Raw genomic sequence first — 22,821 nt, 5'->3', positions numbered from 1 at the left:
AGGCGGAGCCGAGCCGCAGGGAAGGGGCGGAGTCGCGAGACGTGGAGGTGGGCGTTGCCGTAGAGGGGCGGGCGGAGCCGCAGAAAGTGGAGGCGAGGTGTTGCCACAGGGGGCGGAGCCGAGCTGGGCAGCTAGGCCGGGGTGGGGGCGGGGCGAGCTCGTAAGACTTGGGCCCCGAGTCTGAACGCGCAGTTCCCGCCGCCTGGTTTGGGGCGGGCCCCGTAAGGGACCCCTCAGACGCAGATCCCATGGGGCTGTGTTTTCCCTGCCCTGGTGAGTCCGACGTTGCCTCGCCGGATCCGGTGAGTAGGGCCGCGTCCCCACGTCCTCGTGCGCGCACCTGTCACCCGGAGGGGCGCGCTGGCAGGCCCACAACTGCGGACACCGGGACGGGCCGTTGGACGCGGTGGCGCCGGGCGGAGGAGAGCCCCCCGGCGGGGACCCTAGTGGCGAGGACTAGTGGACGCGCCCCGGGGGTCGTTGGGGCCCTGCCAGCAGAACCTGAGCTGCCGCCCCCGTGTCGGTCTCTCCACTTTGGTCACAGCACTTACCCAAAGGCGGCTCCGGGGTGTTTTTACCTTTTTCAGACTTTGGCAAAATTGCGAGTTCCTAGATCTCACGCATACGCAGACGGTGCTGTGTATGGGCCATTCTTGGCGATGCGGTTTATGGGTTTAGGATGCAAAAGAAATTCCTTTCTCCGTGATCTGAAGTGTTTAATGTTCTAGGAAATGTGCGTTTTCCTGTGTCTGTACCAACTGTTTAAAGAAGGTGCTCAATAAACTCCCCTATAGCCCTGCGCTTTGTTGGATAGTCTATTAATGTTTTTCCTTAGTATTTATCTCTTTAAGTTTTTCATTAAAAGTATATATATAAATGTTAGTACAGAAGGTACAATTTGTAACGTTGTCAGGTTTACCATATAAAAATACAAGAAGCCAGATAAATTTGAATTTCAAATAAGCGCTGACTACTTTCTTAATGTTTGTCCCATGCAATATTTGGAACGCACTTTACTAAAAATTATTCGTGGTTTATCTGAAATTCAAATTTCGTTGGGCAGCTTGTAATTCAAGATGTGTATGGTTTCTGTAACTTTCTGTTATTAGCGGTATGTTTATGTAACAGCTAAAAATTGTGTGAAGAAAATTAGATATTTAAGGAAGTACATTAACTGTTTTTAGCCATTTGATTATACGTGCTAAAAATGACTAAGTTGGTATATAAGAAAGTTCATTTTTGCTGCTGTTGTTACTTTTAAATATTGTTAATTCTCTATTTGGCTGTTAATAAAAATACCGTTCTGTCAGCATTTGTTAAGCACTCCCCACGCCCCCATGCTAAACCGTCTCAGATAACCACATGGCTCATTCTTTTTCTTCCTGGAGATAACTGTTTAGGTGTCACCTTCTCAGTGAGTGTTTTCCAAACCATTCTAAATAAAACAGATCCCCCACATACCACCTACCTACCCTATAGTTATCGTCTCCACCACACTCTACTTTTTATTCCCCCCAAAGCACTTATGTTTGACAAACATATTCACTTGATTATATTTTCTGTATAGCCTCATTGGAATGCAAGTTCCATAGGGTAGAGATATTTATCTTGAGTTTTTTTCACTGTTGTCTCCTCCATACCTGGAAAAATTCCTGAGGCATGGTAGGTGCTCCATAAGTATTTGTCCAGTGAAGGAATGAATGTAGGTATTGTGGTACGGAAAATGGGGGAATTATTAACACCAGACCCCTAAGAGAATGCCGCTTTCTGTCTCATATATTTAAAGATTGCATAGTTTAGTCATGAAATATATTGTATAAAATTATATTGTTTCCCAACATGGAACACTGCCTCTCAAAAATTTACTCAAATTCTCCCCATCCTACATAACGGAGCTAGCCCAATTCATTCATGAACCTTTCCTGAAAACACCAGCCTCCTCCAAAATCCTTTTTAACTGGTGGTACCAAACCATATATTTCCTGCCTTATGTTATTGAAGGCCATTTCTTTTTATTTTTGCCCTGTCTAGCTTGTAAACCTTTTTTTTATTTGTTTTGTTTGTTTAATGAATGGGCTTTATAAGCCAGCTGTTCAATTTTTTGCCTCTTAACCTGTGCTTATTTGAAGATATATTGATTGGGAAAATGAAGCTCAGAAAGTTGAGTATTTTGTTTTAAATAGTAATATTGTTAATGGGACATTTGGGTCTGTACTAAATATTTTCGTAAAATGTTATATTGCCTATAAGACATAAGTGTATAATTTATCCATGCAAATGTTTGGTTTTCTTTTAAAACATATTGTGTTACACATTTTCCTCAGGAAGAGAAAAGAGCAAAACTTGCAGAAGCTGCAGAGAGAAGACAGAAAGAGGTGAGAATAAAAATAAAATTCTGCCTATTTAGATAATTGTTTATTATTTATTCTCCACCAATGCCTGTCACTGGTAGCATTCTCTAATGTAAATATCCTATAAATTTGTATTAAAAAGTAATCTTTTTTCAAAACAATTACCATTTTTCTATAAATTACATTAATGTATTTATAAAATTTAATGTATAAAGATTAACTTACAAAAACCTTCTTTAAGAGGAGATGCCCCTTCAATAACATCCTTGCTTGGTATGAAATGACTGTACTTGTGAAACACTGACATATGTTAAGTAAGTGTAGGGGAAAAATTTGTATGGTTGCAAAATACCCAAAGAAGAAATGACAGTATATTTTGTGTTTTATGTAAGGCTGTTGCAGATTTTTTGGAAACATGGTGGGTTTTTGTTGCAGATTTATTCTAATTCTTTGTTACCAAAAACAAACCACCAACAACAATGAAGCAAAAACCAAACAAAACAGCTTTTGTACGCTAGATGTTGACTGTTGTTTGTTTTAATACTCCTTACAATTTTTTTAAAGGCTGCGTCTCGGGGGATTTTGGATGTTCAGTCTGTGGAAGAAAAGAGAAGGAAAAGGGAAAAAATAGAAAAACAAATCGCTTCCTCTGGTCCCCCACCAGAAGGTGGACTTAGAGTAAGTGTTAAAGTTTCTTAAGGTTTAAATGGCATTTTTTTAGCACTTAAGTAGCCATCCATTTAATAGTTTCATTTTGATATGCTTTATCTAAAAATTGTGAATCAGTTTTGAGGAGTCTCAGTTTATTTTAACATTCATTGGAATAGATTTGCTTTCTTTTTTCCCAAAATGAAAATTGATTTTTCTGATTATCTTAGTGCTGTATCTTTATACATAATATTATATACAACAAGTAACAATGTTATATACTTAATGATAATCTTAAATGTGTAGGAAGTTCAAACAATATGGAAAAGTATAAAGAAGAAAATAATAATCACACCAAATTCAGTGCCATTTTGACAGACATTTCTAGTTTCTGTTCACAATCTTATTAAATTGAATTTCATTATAAATTCTCTTTTCATCACCTAAGTTTTTTCATTCAAAGATTTGAGACCTTTGATATTTCCATTGTTGCTTGTTATCAGAGTTACGTAAAGTTTAGTAAGGATAGTAGGGTGGACAGGTTTGCTCACCCATCTGCCTCTCATGCAGCAGGCACCTCACTAGGTATTGAGGATACTATGATGGTCAAGTTAAATAAAGCCCAGAATATGGGGATGTTAACAGTCTAACAGGACTGCAATGCCTTTATACATGTTAAATCTCAGGAGAGTAATGGTTCAGATATTAAGACATTCAGATATAATAGATTTAAGATAATACTGAGATTTTTTGGGTATATTTTTAAAGGAAATACTTTCCTTATGTATACTTCTGGAAGGGATAATATTCATAGTTTCACTCATTTATGTTTAATTTGATTTAGCAGTATATTTTTAATCTGATTCACTGTTTTCCAAGTTCAGTTTTGTTTTTGTTACCAAAAGAAACAAAAAATTATATGTATATATTTTCCGTAGTAACTGACCATTTTGCTTATGTTTCTTATATACCTCAGAATAGACTAGATCTAGTGTAAAAAAAAAAAAAAAAACTGGGAGATACAAGGTCAAATCTTATCAGAAGTCTGGTTGCTTTCTTTTAATATTCTGTCGAGATAAAGATCTCTGTCATCAGGTTTACTTCATACAGTGTTCTCAAGAACAAAAAAACAATAATTTATTCAAATTAAATTACAGGCCTAGAAATGATGTCGAGATCCACTCTTTCATAGTAGAAGAAACGAGGTACTGAGTGACTTGATCAAAGTAACATATAATGTTAAAAGAATAATTTTGTCTAAATATAGTCAGAATTAAAAAAAAAAATTAAGAAGGTACTTATTTTACGTGTTCTTTAACCAGTGTTTTAAACTCAAAGAAAGGAGCTTTCTTAATTAAACCTGAACTTTTTTTCTACACCCTGAAGGCTATAGATTAAAAATAAATTAGGCCTTATATTGCAACTGGTCCCCCTAGAAGTGCTCAAAAGGAAAAACGTTCCCTGTCCCTACTCTTGTATGAAATCCCTCTCTCCCCCTTAATAAAAATGACCTTCAGGGTCATCAAGGTGGGCAGTGGCAGGAGGATTTCCCCAAGGAGAAGAATGGCTGACTCACATAAATGCATCTCAAAATATATTTCTGGAGGCTCAGGGATATTGTGAGGGAAGATACAATGTAGAGTAACTTAATTCTCAAACCTCTTGGCCTAGGGTCTTTAAGGGCTTCTGTCTGGCCTACTCTGTGGGCTGGCCTGGAGTGTCCTACAGAATAGCTAGATTCTTCCTCACCAGACTCTATAGCCTGAGGAAAACATTTCCTTTCCTGTCTCCATGCATCTATGTATTCATCTACAGACCAGCTCTGCCTCTTCCCAGGATGATTGGCTCTGGAAATGCTCACTGTCTTCTGGAAAGGCAGCTTTACATTAACAAGCCAATGCGATGACGGCATCAAGACACAAACTAACATTAGTACAGGGTATGCCAGCACAGGAGCAGAGGCAGTCCTTTAGTGCAGTGGTTTTCAACCCTGCTGCACCTTAGAATCTCATGGACACTTCCAAAACAGACTCATCCTTGGGGCCCACAGCATATCAGTCAGAATCTCTGAGAGTGAGGCTTAGCCATCAGGATTTTTCTAAGCTCCCCAAGAGGATCTAATGTGAAGCCAGATTGAGGATCTCTGCTCTAGTTTCCCAGTACTGGTCCTAAGAGGACTTAGTATTGTGGAAAATACAGTCCCATGGTCAAAAATGTTTAAAAATTTAATGAATAGTATATAAATTTTTTTTTTATATAGTATATTGTATTACCTTCTTAGAGATTAAAAACGGTACAGTATTGAAGTCTCTAAGGTCTGCAGTAACAAAAAGCAGGTTTACTTGGTTTAACTCTTTATTTTCTAAACTAAATATAGATTTTTAAATTGTACATTAACCAGTTGCTGACTCCAACTTATGGTTACCCCATGTGTGTCAGAATAGAACCTTGCTCCATAAGAGTTTCAATGGCTGATATTTTGGTAGTAGATTGCCAGACCTTTCTTCTGAGGTGCCGCTAGGTAGACCAGAACTTCCAACCTTTCAGTTAACAGCTGAGCATACTGAACGTTTGCACTATCTAGAGACTCCAAATAATACATAACACCCAATAATATTCCTCAGAAGTACTTGGAAAACACTACTCAAGAGACCACTAAATATCTCTGGTTCTATCCCAATGGTTCTTTCAAAACCTGCTATCACAGATAAAATAAACATGGTTAAACAGAACAGCAAATGGAACATTTTCTCAGCTCAAGCAAGGAAGACTTTTTCAAACCATTATTTAATAATAACTACCATTTTTCACTTGCCTGCCTCAAATGAGAATTCCTTTATTTTTGTTTTGTGGTTTTATTGCTATTTTTGTTTGTTTGTTTGTTTTTTGTGGTAGGACGGGTGACTTACTGCTACTATCTCACTTTTTTCCATTTAATGATTATTAGATGTGTGAGATCTAGCTACCCATTGATCAGCCCAGATATTTTGTTTTACTTCTCTGCATTTTTAAAGCATCATGTATTTTACTTCAGACTTTTGACTGTAATGTATAATTTAACTAATAGCTGCTGTTCACACAGATAACTGTATTTCTATATTCTATATTTTTCTCTTTACATATTTGAACATTGGAGTAGTATTACATACCATTTAATACAATTTACTTTGTATGTTTTTATCTTTTCTAGTGGACAGTTTCATAAAGCATGACACGAGTGGAAGAATCTACTACAGTAACGTTAATATCTGCAATCAAGTGAACCTTCTCAATTTAATTTCTTCTCTTTGAATAAATGAAGATTCAGAGTTTGTAATTTTAGTTCCCTTAAATGCAGTACTAAATCTATATTGAAAATATTGCAAATACTTCTGATTCTTAAACTTAGACAATGGTGAGAACTTTCATTAAATACTTATTTTCCCACATTTCCTTATCTGCAGGCAGTGAGTGGTGATTTGCCATTTTTTAGCAGTTAAAGCATGAACCTGAGTAACAAATGTGTATGTATCTGCATGTAAAAAGTCTGCATACATCTCTAATATTAAAATTTGAAATTGTATTCCCCTCCTTTCTAAAATAATCTAGCTCTTCCTGGAAACCCTGGTGGCATAACGGCTAAGTGCTATGGCTGCTAACCAAACGATATTTTTTTTTAGCTCTTTGTAAATGTGCTGCTTAGCCTTATGTCTGTTTTTATTTCATTATATTTGAAGACTTTTACTTAAACTTACAAATTTAGTGCCTTTCAACTGATCATCAGGGAAAATCTTGGGAAAAATCATTTTAAGGGCTTATATGAAGGAACAGTATAAATTTGTAAAACTAGGTAATGAATATTTGTAGACGTATGTTGTTTCTCCCCATTTTCTATTTCTGTAGCTCATAAAGTTTAAAAATTTGTTTTACATTACACTGAAGTTTTTTTTATTCCAGAATTTTAAAATTATATATTAATGGTACCATCAGAAGGAGCCCTGGTGGCGCAGTGCTTGCTTAAGCACTCAGCTGCTAACTGACAGGCCAGCAGTTCAAACCCACCAGCCACTCTGTGGGAAAAAGATGTGGCAGTCTGCTTTCGTAAAGATTACAGCCTTGGAAACCCTATAGGGCAGCTCTACTCTATAGGGTCACTGTAGTCAGAATCAACTTGATGGCAGTGGGTTTGTTTTTCTTTTTTTTTTTTTGGAGGGGCAGGGGTACCCTCAGAGAGCAGTGATGTACTGTTGTATAGTAACAGATTCGGCTCTATTAAAATCTGTAGTAACTGAATAAGTTAAACTGAGATTCTGAGTGGATTATACTGATTGGAATGTACTTGTCTAAATTTCATAAGCATTTTTATTCTTTTGTATTTATTAAGGAATGATCATAGGATTTATATACACATAAAATTGCCAAGGAATATATGAGTATATGAAAGATAGGTACTCTGTTTAAAAGGTCTGTTTCAAACATACAAATGTGATGAGGTAGTTCTATAAGATGTATTGTCATAAACTTTTAAGATTTTTGTTCATTAGAAGCATAAGTTTTATAGCATTTTTGTTTCATGAGGTTTTTAAAATATATACATATAATATACTAAGAAATAGAACAATTGCTATTTCTTTAGACTAGCTACTGTAGGGTCGCTGTGAGTTGGAATCAACTCAGTGGCAACGGGTCGGGTTTATTATGGTTGCTAACTCTTTTGAATGGCAAGGCTATACTACTGAGTCCTAAATTAGAATTTTCAGATTCTAAGTGCCAATAGAGATAGCAAATTAAATAGACCATTTGGTTTACAGAAAGGAAACTGAGCTACCATCTCACCCATCCTTCCCATGAGACTTTTGTTATATTGCAGTATGTTGTATATGCTAATTTTAGAGAGTTTGACTGTAAAGTAGGTCTCTTGACCCCTCATGGGAAAAAATACTTCTTTTGTGGCATAAAATATTCTCTGAATATCTAGGCAAGACATATAATTAGACTCAGTTTTCTTCATCTTGTTAGAGGATTTTGGTATTTTTGTTGATAAAGGATATTGAGATCATTGAAATGTATTTTAGAAACAAACATTTTTAACTTTATGAAGATGATGAGTTTTTCCAAGTTAGAAAGGAAAAGGGAGCATTTATAGCTGAATGGATTTAGAACCAGAGCATTTCATTTTAGAATTGTGCGAGTTCTTTCTACTATTTTAATATGACAGTAACAATTTTATCTTCATTCCATCTCAAACATTAGAGCTTGGCTTGATGGTCAGGGAAACCTAGGGGCAATTTCATCTCTTTGCGATTAATGAGAATAGAGCTAAAGGCTGTTTGGTATGTCCATACAGTCCTCGAATTTATAGTTAGGCATGTTCCTTTTACTAGACTGTAAAGGAGAAATGATATTATTAGTCTCCTATTTTCTTAGAGAACAATACTAAAGGTTTACATCCAGGGAACAATACTGTTTCTACAGTAGCACACCTAAACACCATGCTCATCTGTGAATGATGTACGGGTATATTGCTTTCTGGGAACAGTGGGATATACTGCTCCGTGAGTGTGATCAACTTTCCCCAAAATCACATGGGTTGCATGAGCTAAGAAGTGGAGACCCAAATGTTTGTTAGGAACATTGTTAGGAAGGAGAAGGAAAAAGGTACACATGATGCCTGATGTTGTTGTTGTTAGGTGCTGTCGAGTCAGTTCCGACTCATAGCAACCCTGTGTACAACAGAATGAAACGCTGCTCGATTTTGCACTGTCGTCACAATCATTGTTATGCTTAAGCCCGTGGTTGCCGGAAAGGAAACACAGATGCCTGATAGGAAACCAGTAATTACTACTAAAAAGAAAGAAATTAATACACACAGTCATCTCCCTCATAACTAGGTTATGAACTAGGAACTAATCTCTGATGAAAACGCTTAACTGGGAGCCAATTTTCCATAATTTAAATAGAAAAAAATTTGTTTTATATGTCAACCCAAGCCCCAGTCAAATTATGAAAATAGAACTAAAGCGTTAAAATGAGTATATATAACTATCATGTTAAGATATAAAATGCTTAAATTATTGTTTTCTAATTCTAATCATTAAATTATTAGTATGGCTAGTATCAAAAAGTTGTGTTTTACTATCTAAACCCTTTGTTGGCAAATGGCATGTTTTTTAAGCACGAATAGGTGATGTTGTTGTTCCGCCGATTGTGTTTGGTATGTAACTCAATATTTTCCCCCCCGTGATTTTGTGATAAATCTGTATTACCTTTTGGGAGTGTAAATACCCATTTTTCCTGTATAAAAATTGGCTTTGGCCATCTCTTTTTAACAAAAAATCATGTTTTACCTTTGGTAACCCAGGAGAATTGACACAAGCTTTGAATGTTCCTTTTCTCCTCCAACAGTTTGACTGGTTTATTTTTACTGGTAGGAATTATGCTACAGCCTTGGGAAGGAAAAAAAAAAAAAAAAGAATCTTGCTGCTTTTGTATTTGAATGATAATTTTTTTTTTTTTGCATAAATCGAATCAGTAAGAGGTAAGATTTACCTGCCTATCTGTGTTAAGATTTAAGATGTTTTCCTTTAACATCTCCGGGCAAGAATCTCAGGTTCCCTTAACTGCTACTTATGCTCTAAGCTTCATCTGTGGTACTTGTGGCTCTTTGGTTTTCTCCAAAGCCATTGACCCAAGGCATTTGTATGTATATCAGAATTTTGGTTTTGATTTGATTTTAGCTTTGGTTTGACATAGAAGAACTTGTGTTCCAACAACTGAAATGCTTTAAATTTTTCATATGATATGGCTTTGTATTAGTCTTCCTCTTCTAGGTATGATTCATCTTACAAGTATTGCTCCTTTTCCTGATTATTGTGGTCTAAGAATTAAAATTGATAAAACCCGTGGATCTGGGTATATTTTTATTATCATCTGAAGTGCATTGACTATTTTTATAGCATCATACTTTCAAGTTAATGACTTTTGGGTTGAGTTTTGAGTTAATGTCCTCTAGTCATAGAAGTAGGTTTGAGCCATCCTTAACACATACTTCAAACTTACCTCAAATGGAACAAATTAGTTTTGTTCACAAACTCGGTATCTCTAGGCTATTTTTCTGAAATCTACCTAGTCACATAAGTGATGTAAACAACTCCAATTTAAAACTGGGCAAAATTTGAATAGACATTTTTTCAAAGAAACTGTAAGACAGAGATTAATGCAGATGAGCACCAGGGAACTCAGTTGTAGTGATTATTGCACAATTCTATAAAATTTGTGAAAAATGATTAAATTAATGTGTTTTATGGTATGAAAAATATAACTCAAGAAAGTATATCCGTTATTTCATGAAATCTGATATTGTGAGTTAAAGCTGGGGACTCTGAAGGTTATGAACTAGGAACTAGAACTTGGGATCAAGAATTAGTCTCTGCAACCTCTTTAAAGCCACATGCTCTTTTGCTCTGTCATGTCTAAGCATCTGCTTCATTCTCACTTTGCACTGGCTTTTTCTCAGCACACGTAGGACTATCCATGCCTCAACTTCTCCTGGGCTTTGGGCTGTCAGTTCAAGTGACCAGCAGAAACCAACAGTGTGTTGTGTGTACCGAACTGAACCGAACTTATTGCCATCGAGTCGATTACCGACTCATAGCGACCCTATAGGACAGAGTAGAAGTGCCCCATAGAGTTTCCAAGGAGCGCCTGGTGGATTCGAACTGCCCATCTTTTGGTTAGCAGCCATAGCTCTTAACCACTACACCACCAGGGTTTCCGTGTTGTGTGTACCACTTGTAAATTCCTGGAGTCTTAGCCACTAACTTTGTGTTTCATCCATGTTAACAAGAAATCTTTAACTTTGTGGTAGACTAATCCATCCATTTTTTTCCCCTTATGGTTTGTGTTTTGGGGATCACAAAAATGGCTCCTTACATTTTCTCTTGTAAGCCTTATAATTTTACTTTTCATATTAACTCTAATTCATCTAGAATTAATTTTATATATGAGAAAGGGATTGACATTTATTTTTCTCTTTATAAGAGTAAGTCAGCTTTCTGAACACCATCTATTATTATGACATATAATCATATTTAAAATAGAATTAAAAAAGTGTAATTAATAATTATCTAATTTATCCTTTTGGTGCTATCATAAATAAGTTCTATTATATTCATAGATCAGAACAACTGATCAGTTGTTCTGCCAGTACTGCATTTTAATTTCCATAGCATTGTAATATGTCTTAATTTATGGTGGTGTATCTCTGTCCTTATTCTTCATTTGAAAATTTGCAAACTATTTGTGGAGCTTGTATTCCAATTAGGGTTTAGTACATGCATTTGATATGTAATTCCTGAATATGTTTACACTGGAGCAGGTGCATATTGCAGGCAGAAGTAGAGAAATAATTGTGGGTTGTGATAAAAGGAAAAATACATATATAATAAAATAAGGGAGGGAGCATATACAAACCAATGAGATTAGGGTGCCATAAACTGGAGGGTAAGAAGAACCCAACTAAGGCCTAAAATAACAGCAGTAACAAATTCCTAACAACATATTTGACTGACCTAGCTTGGCTCTACTCTGTTTTACTAAAGCAGAATTCCAGTTCACTATTTTAAATGAGAAATGTTTGTCAGGAAACAGAACACGTATCAGCCCAACCAGTATTTCCTCTGTAAGTTTGGTTGGCAGAATTCTAAGAATGAGCTCCAGTGACCCCCATTCTTGTGGGAAATAGACTGGGAGGTAACTGGTACTGATTTTACCAACTGTGTTGGTTAAGGTTGTGTGTCAACTTGGGCCATGATTCTCAGTGGTTTGGCAGTCGTGTGATATTGTGATCACTTCCATGATGAGATTTGATATAATGTGATCACCTCCATGTGGGATCTGCTGTAAGTAGCCAGTCAGTTGAAAGGGAGTTTCCTTGGCATGTGGCCTACCTTCAATATAAGCAGACATTCTTGCAAGGCTTGTGGGCTTTTGCTTGTTCTAGGTTCTGCAGATGGCTCCTGTTCCTCTGACCTCTGGTTCTTGGGGCTTGAGCTAGCAGTTTACCTGTGGTCTTGACTGCCAATCTTGGGATCCTTAGATCTTCACAGTCTGTGAGCAAGAACCCTGCTCTCTGACCAGCCGATCTTGGGTTCATCAGCCCTTGGGGCTATGTGAATCAAGAGAAGCCTCTATTCTGACCCACAAAATGGGACATTCCAGCCTCTACAACCACGTGAGCCATTTCCTTGATATAAATCTTTCTATAGATACTTGGAGCTCTGGTGGTGTAGTGGTTAACAGCTCCCCTGCTAACCAAAAGATCAGCAGTTCGAATCCAACAACTGCTCCTTGAAAATCCTGTAAGGTCGCTATAAGTAAGAATTGACTCAATGGCAAAGTTTTTTTTTTTTTTTAATATGTGTACTTATATGCTTTACTGGTTTTGTTTCTCTAGAGAACCCAGCCTAACATAGCATCTGTACTGTATGGACTGTATAGAATGTCTATCCACCCACACCTAAGAAACTGAATGAAAATGATTGCAGTGGGTCCCTTGAAAACCCCAAAATCATCCTAGTCTGCTCAGTGTGTTGAATATTGCCCTTAGTGAGCTTTTATTGTTTACTTATTTAGACTTCTGTTTTTGGATGTTTCTTATCTCTTCTAAGCCATGTTTCTGAACTGACTGTTTAATCCTTTATTCATTTGGAATAGAACCTCTCTCTCTATCATCCTTCTTGGATCTTACATCTAGCTGAGCATAAGAAGAAATCATCCAACTCCAGGCTACCGCCTGGCCAGTTTTCACAAAGGAGACAATGAGTAAAAACTATCAACATTTAGTCATTTCCAAATATAGTCTCTTTTTTCCTTATGCCTTTTCAGTGCCAATCATCTAGCAGCCAGACCCCAATGTCAGCTGTGACCACATCATTAGAGACACTTAAAAGACCATAATAGATTTGGTAGGAAGAATCATTCCTCAACAAAAATGTACATGTCCTAATTCTCGGAACCTGTGAAAATGTTACCTTACACTGTAAAAGGGACTTTGCAGTTGTGACTAAGTTAATGACCTTTAAATGGGAAAACTGTTCTGGATTATCCAAAATCAAAAAACCAAACCCATGGCCATGGAGTCGATGCCAACTCATAGTGACCCAGATGGACACAATTTAATCATGTACAGTCTTAAAAGCAGAACCTTTTCCAGCTCTGGTCAGAAAAATAGGAAGAAAGAAGTGCCAGAGAGATGCAATGTTGCTGGCTTTGGAGATGGAGGAAAAGGGCCACAAGCTGAAGCTGGAAAAGGCAAGAGAGCAGATTCCCATATGCTCTTTAGTAAGGAATACAGTCCTGCTGACACCTTGATTTTATCCCAGTGAGAGTGGTGTTGGACTTCTTACCTACAGAATTGTAAGATAATGAATTTGCATTGTTTAAGCCTTCAAGTTTGTAGTAATTTGTTAAGGCATCAGTACAAACCTAATTAAATAGATAAAGAGATTAATATTTTTGTTAAGCTAGACTCATGTAAGAAGCCCTGGTGGCGCAGTGGTTAAAAGTGTTCGGCTGGTAACCAAAACGTTGGTAGTTCGAGCCCATCAGCGAATCCAGGAGAGAAAGATGTGGCAGTCTACTCCATAAAGACTTACAGCCTTGGAAACCCTAAGGGGCAGTTCTACCCTGTCCTATATGGTGGCTATGAGTCTGAATCCACTCAATGGCAGTGGGTCTTTTTTTTTTTTTTTAAGAGTAATGCCTTTGAACTAAATTAATGAAGGCATGAGTATATTTATGGAAAAAAATTTAAGCACAGGAGAAAAGTTTGATGAAACTAGTGTCAATGACTATCCAGAGAAATTCAGTGTTAACATTAGTTTGGTAATATAAAGATCAAATCACTAAGTGTCTGTATTTTCAAAGATATAGAATTATCCACCGTTAAGGTGATTTTATTTCCTACAAAAATTTGTTTTTTTCCCCCCTTAGGTTTTACTGATTTTTCTTTTTTCAAAATGATTACCACCATTTCCAAAGCATTGTCAATTATATCATTTCTGTGGTTAAGCATACCTATTGCTTAAATGCTTCCCAATTAATAGGCTGTGTGTTCTTTGACAACATCAGCCATGTGACAATAGAGCCCTTCTCCCTGAATTTCTGGAGCAAGAAAGGTAGATTTTGTTGTTGAAAATGAGGAAATGACAAAGTAACACTGCCTGTGCTTTTTATACCCATTGTGTCACTTTAGGCACTATTTATGGTAAAATCTAGAATCTCTACTAAGGAAAATGAACATGACCACCACCCACCTGCCCAAAATGAAGATGTACTAGGTAACCATAATTTGATTTTTCCTGTCACTCTCAGAGAAAGTTGGTGTAATGGATTGAATTGTGTCCCCCAAAAAATGTATGTCAACTTGGCTAGGCCATGATTCCCAGTATTGTGTCATTGTCCACTATTTTGTCATCTTATGGGATTTTCCTGTGTGTTGTAAATCCTACCTCTATGATGTTGAGGCAGGGTTAGATGCAGTTATATTAATGAGGCAGGACTCTATAAGTTTACGTTGTATATTGGGTCAATCTCTTTTGAGATATAGAGACTCAAGCAGAAAGACAGGAGGACCTCATACCACCAAGAAAGTAGTGCCAGGAGCAGAGTGCATATTTTGGACCTGGGATCCCTGTGCTGAGAAGCTCCTAGACCAGGGGAAGGTTGAAGACAAGGACTTTCCTCCAGAGGTGACAGAGAAAGAAACCCTTCCCCTGGAATTGATGCCCTGAATTTGGACCTCTAGCCTACTAGAACATGGGCTAATAAATTTTTGTTGTTGAAACCATTCATTTGTGGTATTTCTGTTAATAGCAGTACTAGATAACTAAGACAATTGCCATTTGAAGATTAACTTTATTTCAGAAAAAATATAATGTTGATTGATACCAGCTTGATATCAATTAAGTCACTGATACAGAGACAGATAAAAATTTTAAAATTTATATTTTTAATTCTTAAATCAGTGAGGACAATATTCCGCTGTTCATTGGCACAGAACAGCCCTGTCCCGGGTATACAAGGGTATACATACGTCTGTAACATTATTAGCTACAGTGAACTTACTTTACTAGATAGCATAGCAAAGTAGGATTAACTAAAGATATATTTTATCAAGAAAATGCTTTAAAATAACATGAAGTCAATGAACATTTGACTGTACAATTTATTCTGTCAATATAAATGTATGTCAGCTTATACGTGTGAATTACGCTAACTCAGTCTAAACACAGCCAAGTGTTTAGGAATGTGTGAAACAATTCACAAGCCGTTCTCTAAGGGGGTGTACTGAAAACTTCCAAAAGTACCCCAGATATTTGGTCACAGATAAGAGATAAACTTTAAGGCAATGTTCCAAGTGAGTGTAAACTTTTCTCAAGTGGCCCTTCCAGTAAGGATTACTGTTGTGAATACTCTGTACTTATTTATAGTGCTGTTGGGTATTTTTAGTAAGACATTATTATACTAATTGTCACTTTTTAAACATTTGTTTAAAATCCCACTTTTATAAAAATGTCTGGGGTGCTTTTGCTCTGTAGATAAAAAGCAGGCACTTTCTGGTAACTTATCTATATATCCTAAATATTTCATTCTAGTAACCATTTTTATCTTTAGCTAGAATTGTGTTCCTAATATTGTTTAGACATTGTGTCCACATATTGAAAAGAAATCATTTGCCTATACTTTGTCTAATTTAAATCTGAGTTTAGAATTTCTTTTAATAGGTCATTTTCCACAGAAGCATTAAAAATAAATAGTGCTACACTTTGAACATCTTTTGAAATGATGACATGTTTCATGTTACACCTTTTTCCAAAGTAGTTTTCAGAGTATAGAAACTAAACTGACTACTGGAGAAGTGGATACAGGCCATTATGAGAGTCCCTTGTAGTGACCACCTAGTTTCATTTAATCTCTTTCTTAGCCTTACAGTTGGCAGAGACCACCAGGTAATTATCTGGATTCATGTCCTTAAGGGTTGGAGATTTGCTTTGGATGGGGGATGTTTTGCCATCCACACGCGATATCTGCAGCATTCGGCAGGGGTCATGTTTCAACAAATACCCTGCAAAAGTTTCCCATCCTCCTCCGACACGGACCATGACATGTTTGTTGTGCAGCATCTAAAAGAAGAGCAGAAGAGTTCAATTCTAAACATTCTTACAGTATCTCAAATCAACTTCCAGTTCTAGTAGAATTAGTGGGTTTTGTCTGTCTTGTTTTTCATGCCCCAATGTTTTTCTTCTTTGTGCACAGTGTCCGAGTTAGCAAGGAGTTTATGAAAGAAGCCTTGTTTTTCCTATACAAGTGGGTCACAGGTACACATTCTCAGGATCCACCTTTGCCCTGTAATGGGAACCAAAGTCTATCGATAATTCCTTGGTTCATTGTGTCTGGAGGCCACTCGGTGACACATGGTGCTCCATCACAGCCCTCATCACTGCTCTCAGTCACACTGCCTCAGACCATTTCTCCATTCCTCCCACTGGGTTATTCCCCTGTGAACCAGAACTTATAAGACCGTGGAAATGTCTACTATCGAGATATAATGCTAATAATCACACATTCAATGTAAAATTGAACTGAAAATGCACTCAGAAAAACTGAAGTCTTCCCCAATCATCACCTGAGGCTTTCAAGGCAGGGCGCTTTTGAATGGCCAAACACTGATGTTTTCTTTACCCGTCTTCTTCCTAGGTAATTACTTTAGAATACGTCTTTCTGAAACTTACCTCCAGGCCTGGGAGTCATCTAGAAAAAAAAAAACTGCACATGGAAACACTGAAGAATATGTGGTTCTTTATATTTATCTAATAAAAACACATCAGAGTTGTGCAGGTTTGTCAGGGAGACACACAGAATTTGAGCTTGGCTTCTCTCAAATATCAGAAAATTTAGGATTAAGGGGAGGGGGGGATGTTTCACCATCACCAAAAGGCCCCCTCTCCCGGTCTTAAAGGTACATACTGGCAATGGAATGTTGGGAAGCAGATGTATTTGTGAGAGGGGATTCGGGAGGTGAGTTTCATTGTAGAGCCCATAAAATGTATTTGAATTCCTTTCCTTCTGTGCCAACTTGAGTCAGCTTTTCTGACTCCCATGGAGTGGAGGATAACTTGTGCTCTAACTACTTTCATTTAACCTTTGAGAATCTGATGAAAGATTTTGACCTTCTTTTTATATACCCCATCCACAAAATTCTAAATGTGTTGCTAGGGGTTTCACAGACTCCCAGAAGTCCATTCAAGGACTCAAGCTAAGGCACCTTTATTATAGGGTTGACATGAAGCAGTTTTCAAAATCAAATATTGTGCCAAGTAATAAAAATGTGCTGAAAAACAATAACTGGAACTAGTTAATCAGCCATTAAAAACCTTATGGCACACAGTTTACTCTGATACACATGGGGTTCCATGAGTTGGAGTCGACTAAAAGGCCACTGGTTATTAGACTTGCAAGAATTAAAATAAGTGTAACTCTACTTATTACTCCCACTGAAAGTATTAGACTTTTAGAATAGAATGGACCTTAGGAAAACATCTTCCAACTAAGCCAAAAAACCAAACCTGTTGCCACTGAGTCAATTCTGACTCATAGCAACCCTATAGGATAGAGTAGAACTGCCCCATGGTGGATTCAAACTGCTGACCTTTTGGTTAGGAGCCAAATGCTTAAACCCCTGCACCACTAAAGCTTTCAAATTTATTTTAGCATCAGATTCTACTCATCAAACAATCTTAAGGGTAAAAGCAGTCAGAACTTAGCTGGTAACTGCTTTGTCCCTCCCTGGTCTTGCCAATGGTACCGTGTTCTCATTTTATAGATAAGGGCACTGAAGCCCAGATCTTTTATGTGATTTGCTTAGGCTAGGACCAAGATTTCCTAACTTCTAGTGTAATTTTTTTTTTCCACCATACCCTACTGTCTACTTTAAAATAAAATCCATCAGGGCTTTTAAGGGTTTATTGTGCCTATTCATTCCCACAAGTTCCTGTGTATGCTTTTACTGTCTGGTTCTCAAACTTTCACTATTGGGACAAACATTGCAAAGGCCAGTGTCAAAACAGCACTTTGACCCTTTCTCCCACTGTTCCAGAGAGTGGGTTTGCCTACTGTTGAAGTTTTGGCACCTCCTAGCTTTACAAATTACATTTGAGAGTTGCCGCTAAACATTTTGGTATGAATGCCTCTGGCAGAAGGCCTAAATTCATTTGGCTATGTTGGTGAACAGATTATTTCAACTAGAAAACACCCCAAGTTAGAACAGTTTTTGAACAATTAGTTAACTCTGGGAAAAAGTAAGAGAAATACTCTGCAGTCAGGAGTATACTGATCATGTAGACACATATTCTGCTTGCAGGTTCTTTAATGAATCCATAGTTCCATGTGAAGTGACTCCAACATGAAACAGAGTGACACTGAATATTAACAATACATGAGTTAAATTTCTGCCCACCTCTTCTTCCACACCTGTCCTATAGTGGATGTAGATTTAGGTTCTTACCACAGTTAGTCAATAGCTGAGGATTAAGCGGAGAACACTCTTACAAAATACCTAGGTTCCCTTTGACTTCCCAAGGCAAGGGGAATCTCGTGAACACAAATTTTGCGAGCAACTGAGGTCTCCGGAAGCTTGCTCCATCATGTGAAACTCTCTTGTCTTTAATGAAAACTACAGTTAAAGGGGGCATAAATATTTTTGCTGAACTGAAAGGTTTGATGTTTGAGTGTGAGCATGTGTATATGCATATACGTATGTATGTGTGTGTGTGTATACACACACACACACACTCACACACAGTCAGCCCTCCGCATCTGCAGGTTCCACATACATGAATTCAGCCAACCACTGATCAAAAATATTCAGGGGGGAAAAAAAAAAGGCTTTTTTTTCTTGTCATTATTTCCGAAACGACACAGTATAACAACTAATACATAGCATTTACATTGTATTAGGTATTATAAGCAATCTAGAGATGACTCAAAGTATACAGGAGGATGTGTGTAAGTCATACACAAATACTAAGCCATTTTATACAAGGAACTTCAGTATCTGAGCTGGGGGGGGCCCTGGAACCGATTCTCCGTGGATACTGAGGGACAACTACACACATAAAAGCAGTTGCAATTGAGTCAGCTCCGATTTTGTGTCGGAGGAGAACTATGCTTTATAAGATTTTCAGTGGCTGATTTTTCAGAAGTAAATTGCCAGGCCTTTCTTCCAAGGTGCCTCTGGGTGGACTGAAACCTCCAACCTTTCAGTTAGCAGCAGAATATGTTCACTGTTTGCACCAACCAGGAACTCCATTTACTTTAGTATGTTTACATGTTTCTTCTTAAGATTTGAAAAATTTCTCATCTTGAAATCTGAATCTAGATTTTTCATGTTATTGTCTTGATTTTTGCCTTTGATTTCTGAGGCAATCACTGGAGAGGTGTTTTTTTCCATAGGTATATGCTAACCATCCTCCATCAGTACTATTTCTATTTTATAGACAGGAAAACTGATGCTCTAAGAAGTTAAGCAACTTGGCCAAGATGACAGCAAATCAGTGGCATAACTGGGACAAGCATCTTTTCTTGTCCCACCCACTTATGACATCACACCCACTTATTCTGGAAAGTACCTAGATTTGGATTCTTCGTACTTACTTAATCACTTACTAGATAATTTTGCACAGGCAAGGAATTGTTATATCAGAAATAGTAATGAGCAGCTTAAGCGGATCAAATACTCATTTAAAATGATTTATAGATTCGTGTCCTGATAAATCCTAAATAAACATTAAACTTAATTTCAGAAGATTATCCTTTAATGGTCCTAATTATTTCAAAAATAAACCTGTGGCAAATGCAGGTTATAGGGTAGATACACTCATAGTTAGATATCTGTTTGCATAAGTGAAACCGCCACCGAGGCTTACCCCGCAGTTCTTCTCTGCCTCGAAGCGGGCCAAGCCTGGTTTCTAACAGCAGCTTGGCCTGACACGCTGAGGGCCCTAACCGTGGTTTGAATTTGGCACCGAAATACCGTGCATGCGCAAACCGAAATCTCGACGCCTGCGCAGGACCTGAAGAGCCCATGGCCACGACTTCACCTGGGATCTGATCTTTGCAGGAGTGAAGTTCCCTTCCTTTGCAAGTGACTCAGCACCTGAATCTCCAAATATGGACATTGGAGGGATAGGGGTATCTGATTTTGGGCGCCAACCTTACCCCCTAGGGACTGGAGGGTGTAAAAGCTCCAAGCTCACCTGGGGCTGGGACCACGTGGTCTTTAGACTTCTAGGCCTCAGGTTGCTCCCTGTTTATGCTAACAATCAATTTCTACTTTCTGTTTCCCTTGCAACTGGTGGTGTGGTGTCTGTATTTCAATCGGCTAATAAGACAGGACAAGAACCTGTGTTGTTTGGTTACAGAAGTAGGATAGTGGGGCTTTGATGCTTTGTTCAGTGTGCATCTTACTGCTCTTCTATTCTGATGTTTCACAGTGTGGAAGGATTTTGTGCTCTCCATGTCAAAGGTACCCCTTTTTGTTTGGTAGCGTCAATGCACATGCCAATTCAGTATTTAACACTAGTTTTCTTCGTTGTGGTTTATTATATTTATCCTGAAATAAAGAAAAACAATTTTGAGTTGCTACAAATCTCCCCAAATTCATATGTCAAAAAGCAGCAGTTTTTGCATATTAGGTCTTATTCTGGCTGTTACCACTTTCTACAGTCAGCCTTATCCCTCCCTGTGCAAAGCCTCATCCTAGCAAAGGGGAAGCTGGCCATTACGGACTTAGGCCAACATTTCTCAGTGCTGAAAGGAAAAAACAAAACCCAAACCAGTATCTTGTCTCAACATATCTCTCAATTATCTTAACGAAGCTTTATAAGCAGATCGAGGCTGCTGCAAGCACTGCCAACATTTCTTTTCTGAGGTCTGTGAACAACATGTTCTTTGTCCAGAGAAAAGAATCACTATGCCTCAATGTTTTGTTTTTTGTTGTTTTTATTTATTTATTTGTTTATTTTGCCTGAGAAACAAAAGAAACATTCCCATTCTTGTCAAGGGCATTTTATGACTTCGTCCTATTATGATGCTTAATTGTATTTTGTTTTCTTAGGAAGCCTCTATATATATGACAGAAAAAAGGAAACTTTAGATGACATGGAGTCGCACAGTATTAAAGGCCCTACTATGTGCCAAGTAATCTACAAATATGTTGAAGTAAAGAGGATAAGAAGAAACACTGAGGTCGCTGGGAGTACTCTCACTTCACAGATGTACAAACAGGAAGACGGTGTCCCACAGGTCGTTCCCCAGAGCCAGGCTAGAAATCACATTCCCTTTTATTCCCAACCTAGAAGGTGGCCTTACAACTTGAAAAGTTGTATTGTTTTAAAAATGAATCCGACATTTAAAGGTGGGCGAATCACTTAATATATTGATTCAGCTGTGGCTTACACCCACAGTCAGAGAAGTCACTCTCTTTGTTTTACCGAATTCAATGCACATTTTGAAAGACCGCCGTATGTTTACCTACTGCCTCCTTTCTAGCACCACCTTCCAATTTTATTTTCCTAACAAATTATTCCGTAAAAAAATTGAGTTCTGTAGCTCTCCTAGATGCTTAATTCAAGGGGAAAAATGGGTTGAAAGGGAATAAGTTAATTCTCCCTTGTCAACTTCAAACATAATGGAAAATCCGTAAGTTGTAAAAATGATGAATCATCAGCTCCCTACAAATCCTGAGGAGGTCACTTTGGTCTCAGAGCGTCCTGTGCTATGTCTATCTGTGAGAACAGGATTTCAGAGAGGAGGCTTTTTTCCAACTCTAATTATGTAGCTCAGAGAGGCAGACTGGAGTCACATGAGGTGTAGGTACTAAGAGTTGAAAGCAAGGGAAATAATGTCCTTTTCTCCTCCTCAGAAACATTAGTTTTTAAGAACAAATATATCAACTCACTTTTCATTGATAAGGAAAAGACTAAGTGAAATTAAATAAAATTTCACACAGGGAACCCTGGTAAAATTCATGGGCTGATTGGTAATGCACTTGTTTTTCAAGATGACCAAGCTGTGTATAAGCAGCAAACAAGCAAAAACCCCACCAACAAAAACAACTAATAGGAAACGTTTTTCGATGAGCAGAATTTAAAGTCAAAGGCTTCATGTTTATATGTCATAGCTTCATTTAATCAGTAACCTAGCATGGGTCTGCTTGAATATTCATGTCTATCGTAAACCACAATCCCTATGAAATGCTTCAAGCATCTTCACCTTCTCAGGGTAACGCTGACACATCCATCCGTTTCTGACTCAGAATATTGTGTTGGTGGCCATGGAAAATGAGGGGAAGCCAGAGTGTCTGTCAAGTGCTCTGAACACCAGTGTCATCAGGCTTCAAGGATGTAAGAGCTTTGCAGCTGGATGCCTCATCATCTCTCATGCTTCACTAATCCACCTTCTCATCCAGTGCCAGGGTGAGCTTTCTAAAGGGAAACCATGCTACAATCTTGTTTAAAAAGCCTGAGTGGTTCTCCATTGTCTGTAGTGTTCCTCAGCCATTTTTAGCTCCATGAAGGATATGACTCATTTTCATTACTACAGTAAATCTATGTGGCAAGGACTCTGGAAACTTCACCCTTTCTCTCCCTTACTCTTTTTTTTTTTTTTTTAAATAATTTTTATCGTGCTTTAAGTGAAAATTTACAAATCAAGTCAGTCTCTCACACAAAAAACCGTATGCACCTTTCTCTCCCTTACTCTTAATGGCTAAGTGCTGTGGGTG

The 22,821-nt window shown here is 37.7% G+C and overlaps 2 protein-coding genes across 4 annotated transcripts in view; one reads left to right on the top strand and one right to left on the bottom strand.

The window, feature by feature from the left end:
• The first annotated feature begins 308 nt into the window (after nucleotides 1-308).
• On the top strand, nucleotides 309-9,881 carry SVIP (small VCP interacting protein). Its single transcript, XM_049890727.1, is given in 5 exon segments — nucleotides 309-707; nucleotides 710-733; nucleotides 2,325-2,375; nucleotides 2,916-3,029; nucleotides 6,190-9,881. Coding segments are annotated over 5 exon segments (252 nt in total). The 5' UTR covers nucleotides 309-659; the 3' UTR covers nucleotides 6,205-9,881.
• Nucleotides 9,882-15,658: 5,777 nt separating this feature from the next.
• The window catches only part of GAS2 (growth arrest specific 2), a 128,827-nt gene continuing 121,664 nt past the window's right edge, over nucleotides 15,659-22,821 (bottom strand). For all 3 annotated transcript variants that reach the window (XM_049890725.1, XM_049890724.1, XM_049890726.1), the window contains one exon: nucleotides 15,659-16,162. In XM_049890725.1, coding sequence (XP_049746682.1) covers nucleotides 15,944-16,162 — 219 coding nt within the window. In that variant the 3' untranslated portion in view covers nucleotides 15,659-15,943. The remainder of the gene's footprint in view (nucleotides 16,163-22,821) is intronic.

Source organism: Elephas maximus, chromosome 7 (genome assembly GCF_024166365.1).
Source record: "Elephas maximus indicus isolate mEleMax1 chromosome 7, mEleMax1 primary haplotype, whole genome shotgun sequence".
Classification (NCBI taxonomy): domain Eukaryota; kingdom Metazoa; phylum Chordata; class Mammalia; order Proboscidea; family Elephantidae; genus Elephas; species Elephas maximus.
Note: the sequence above shows the minus strand (reverse complement) of the source record. Positions and strands in the feature narration are given on the sequence as shown.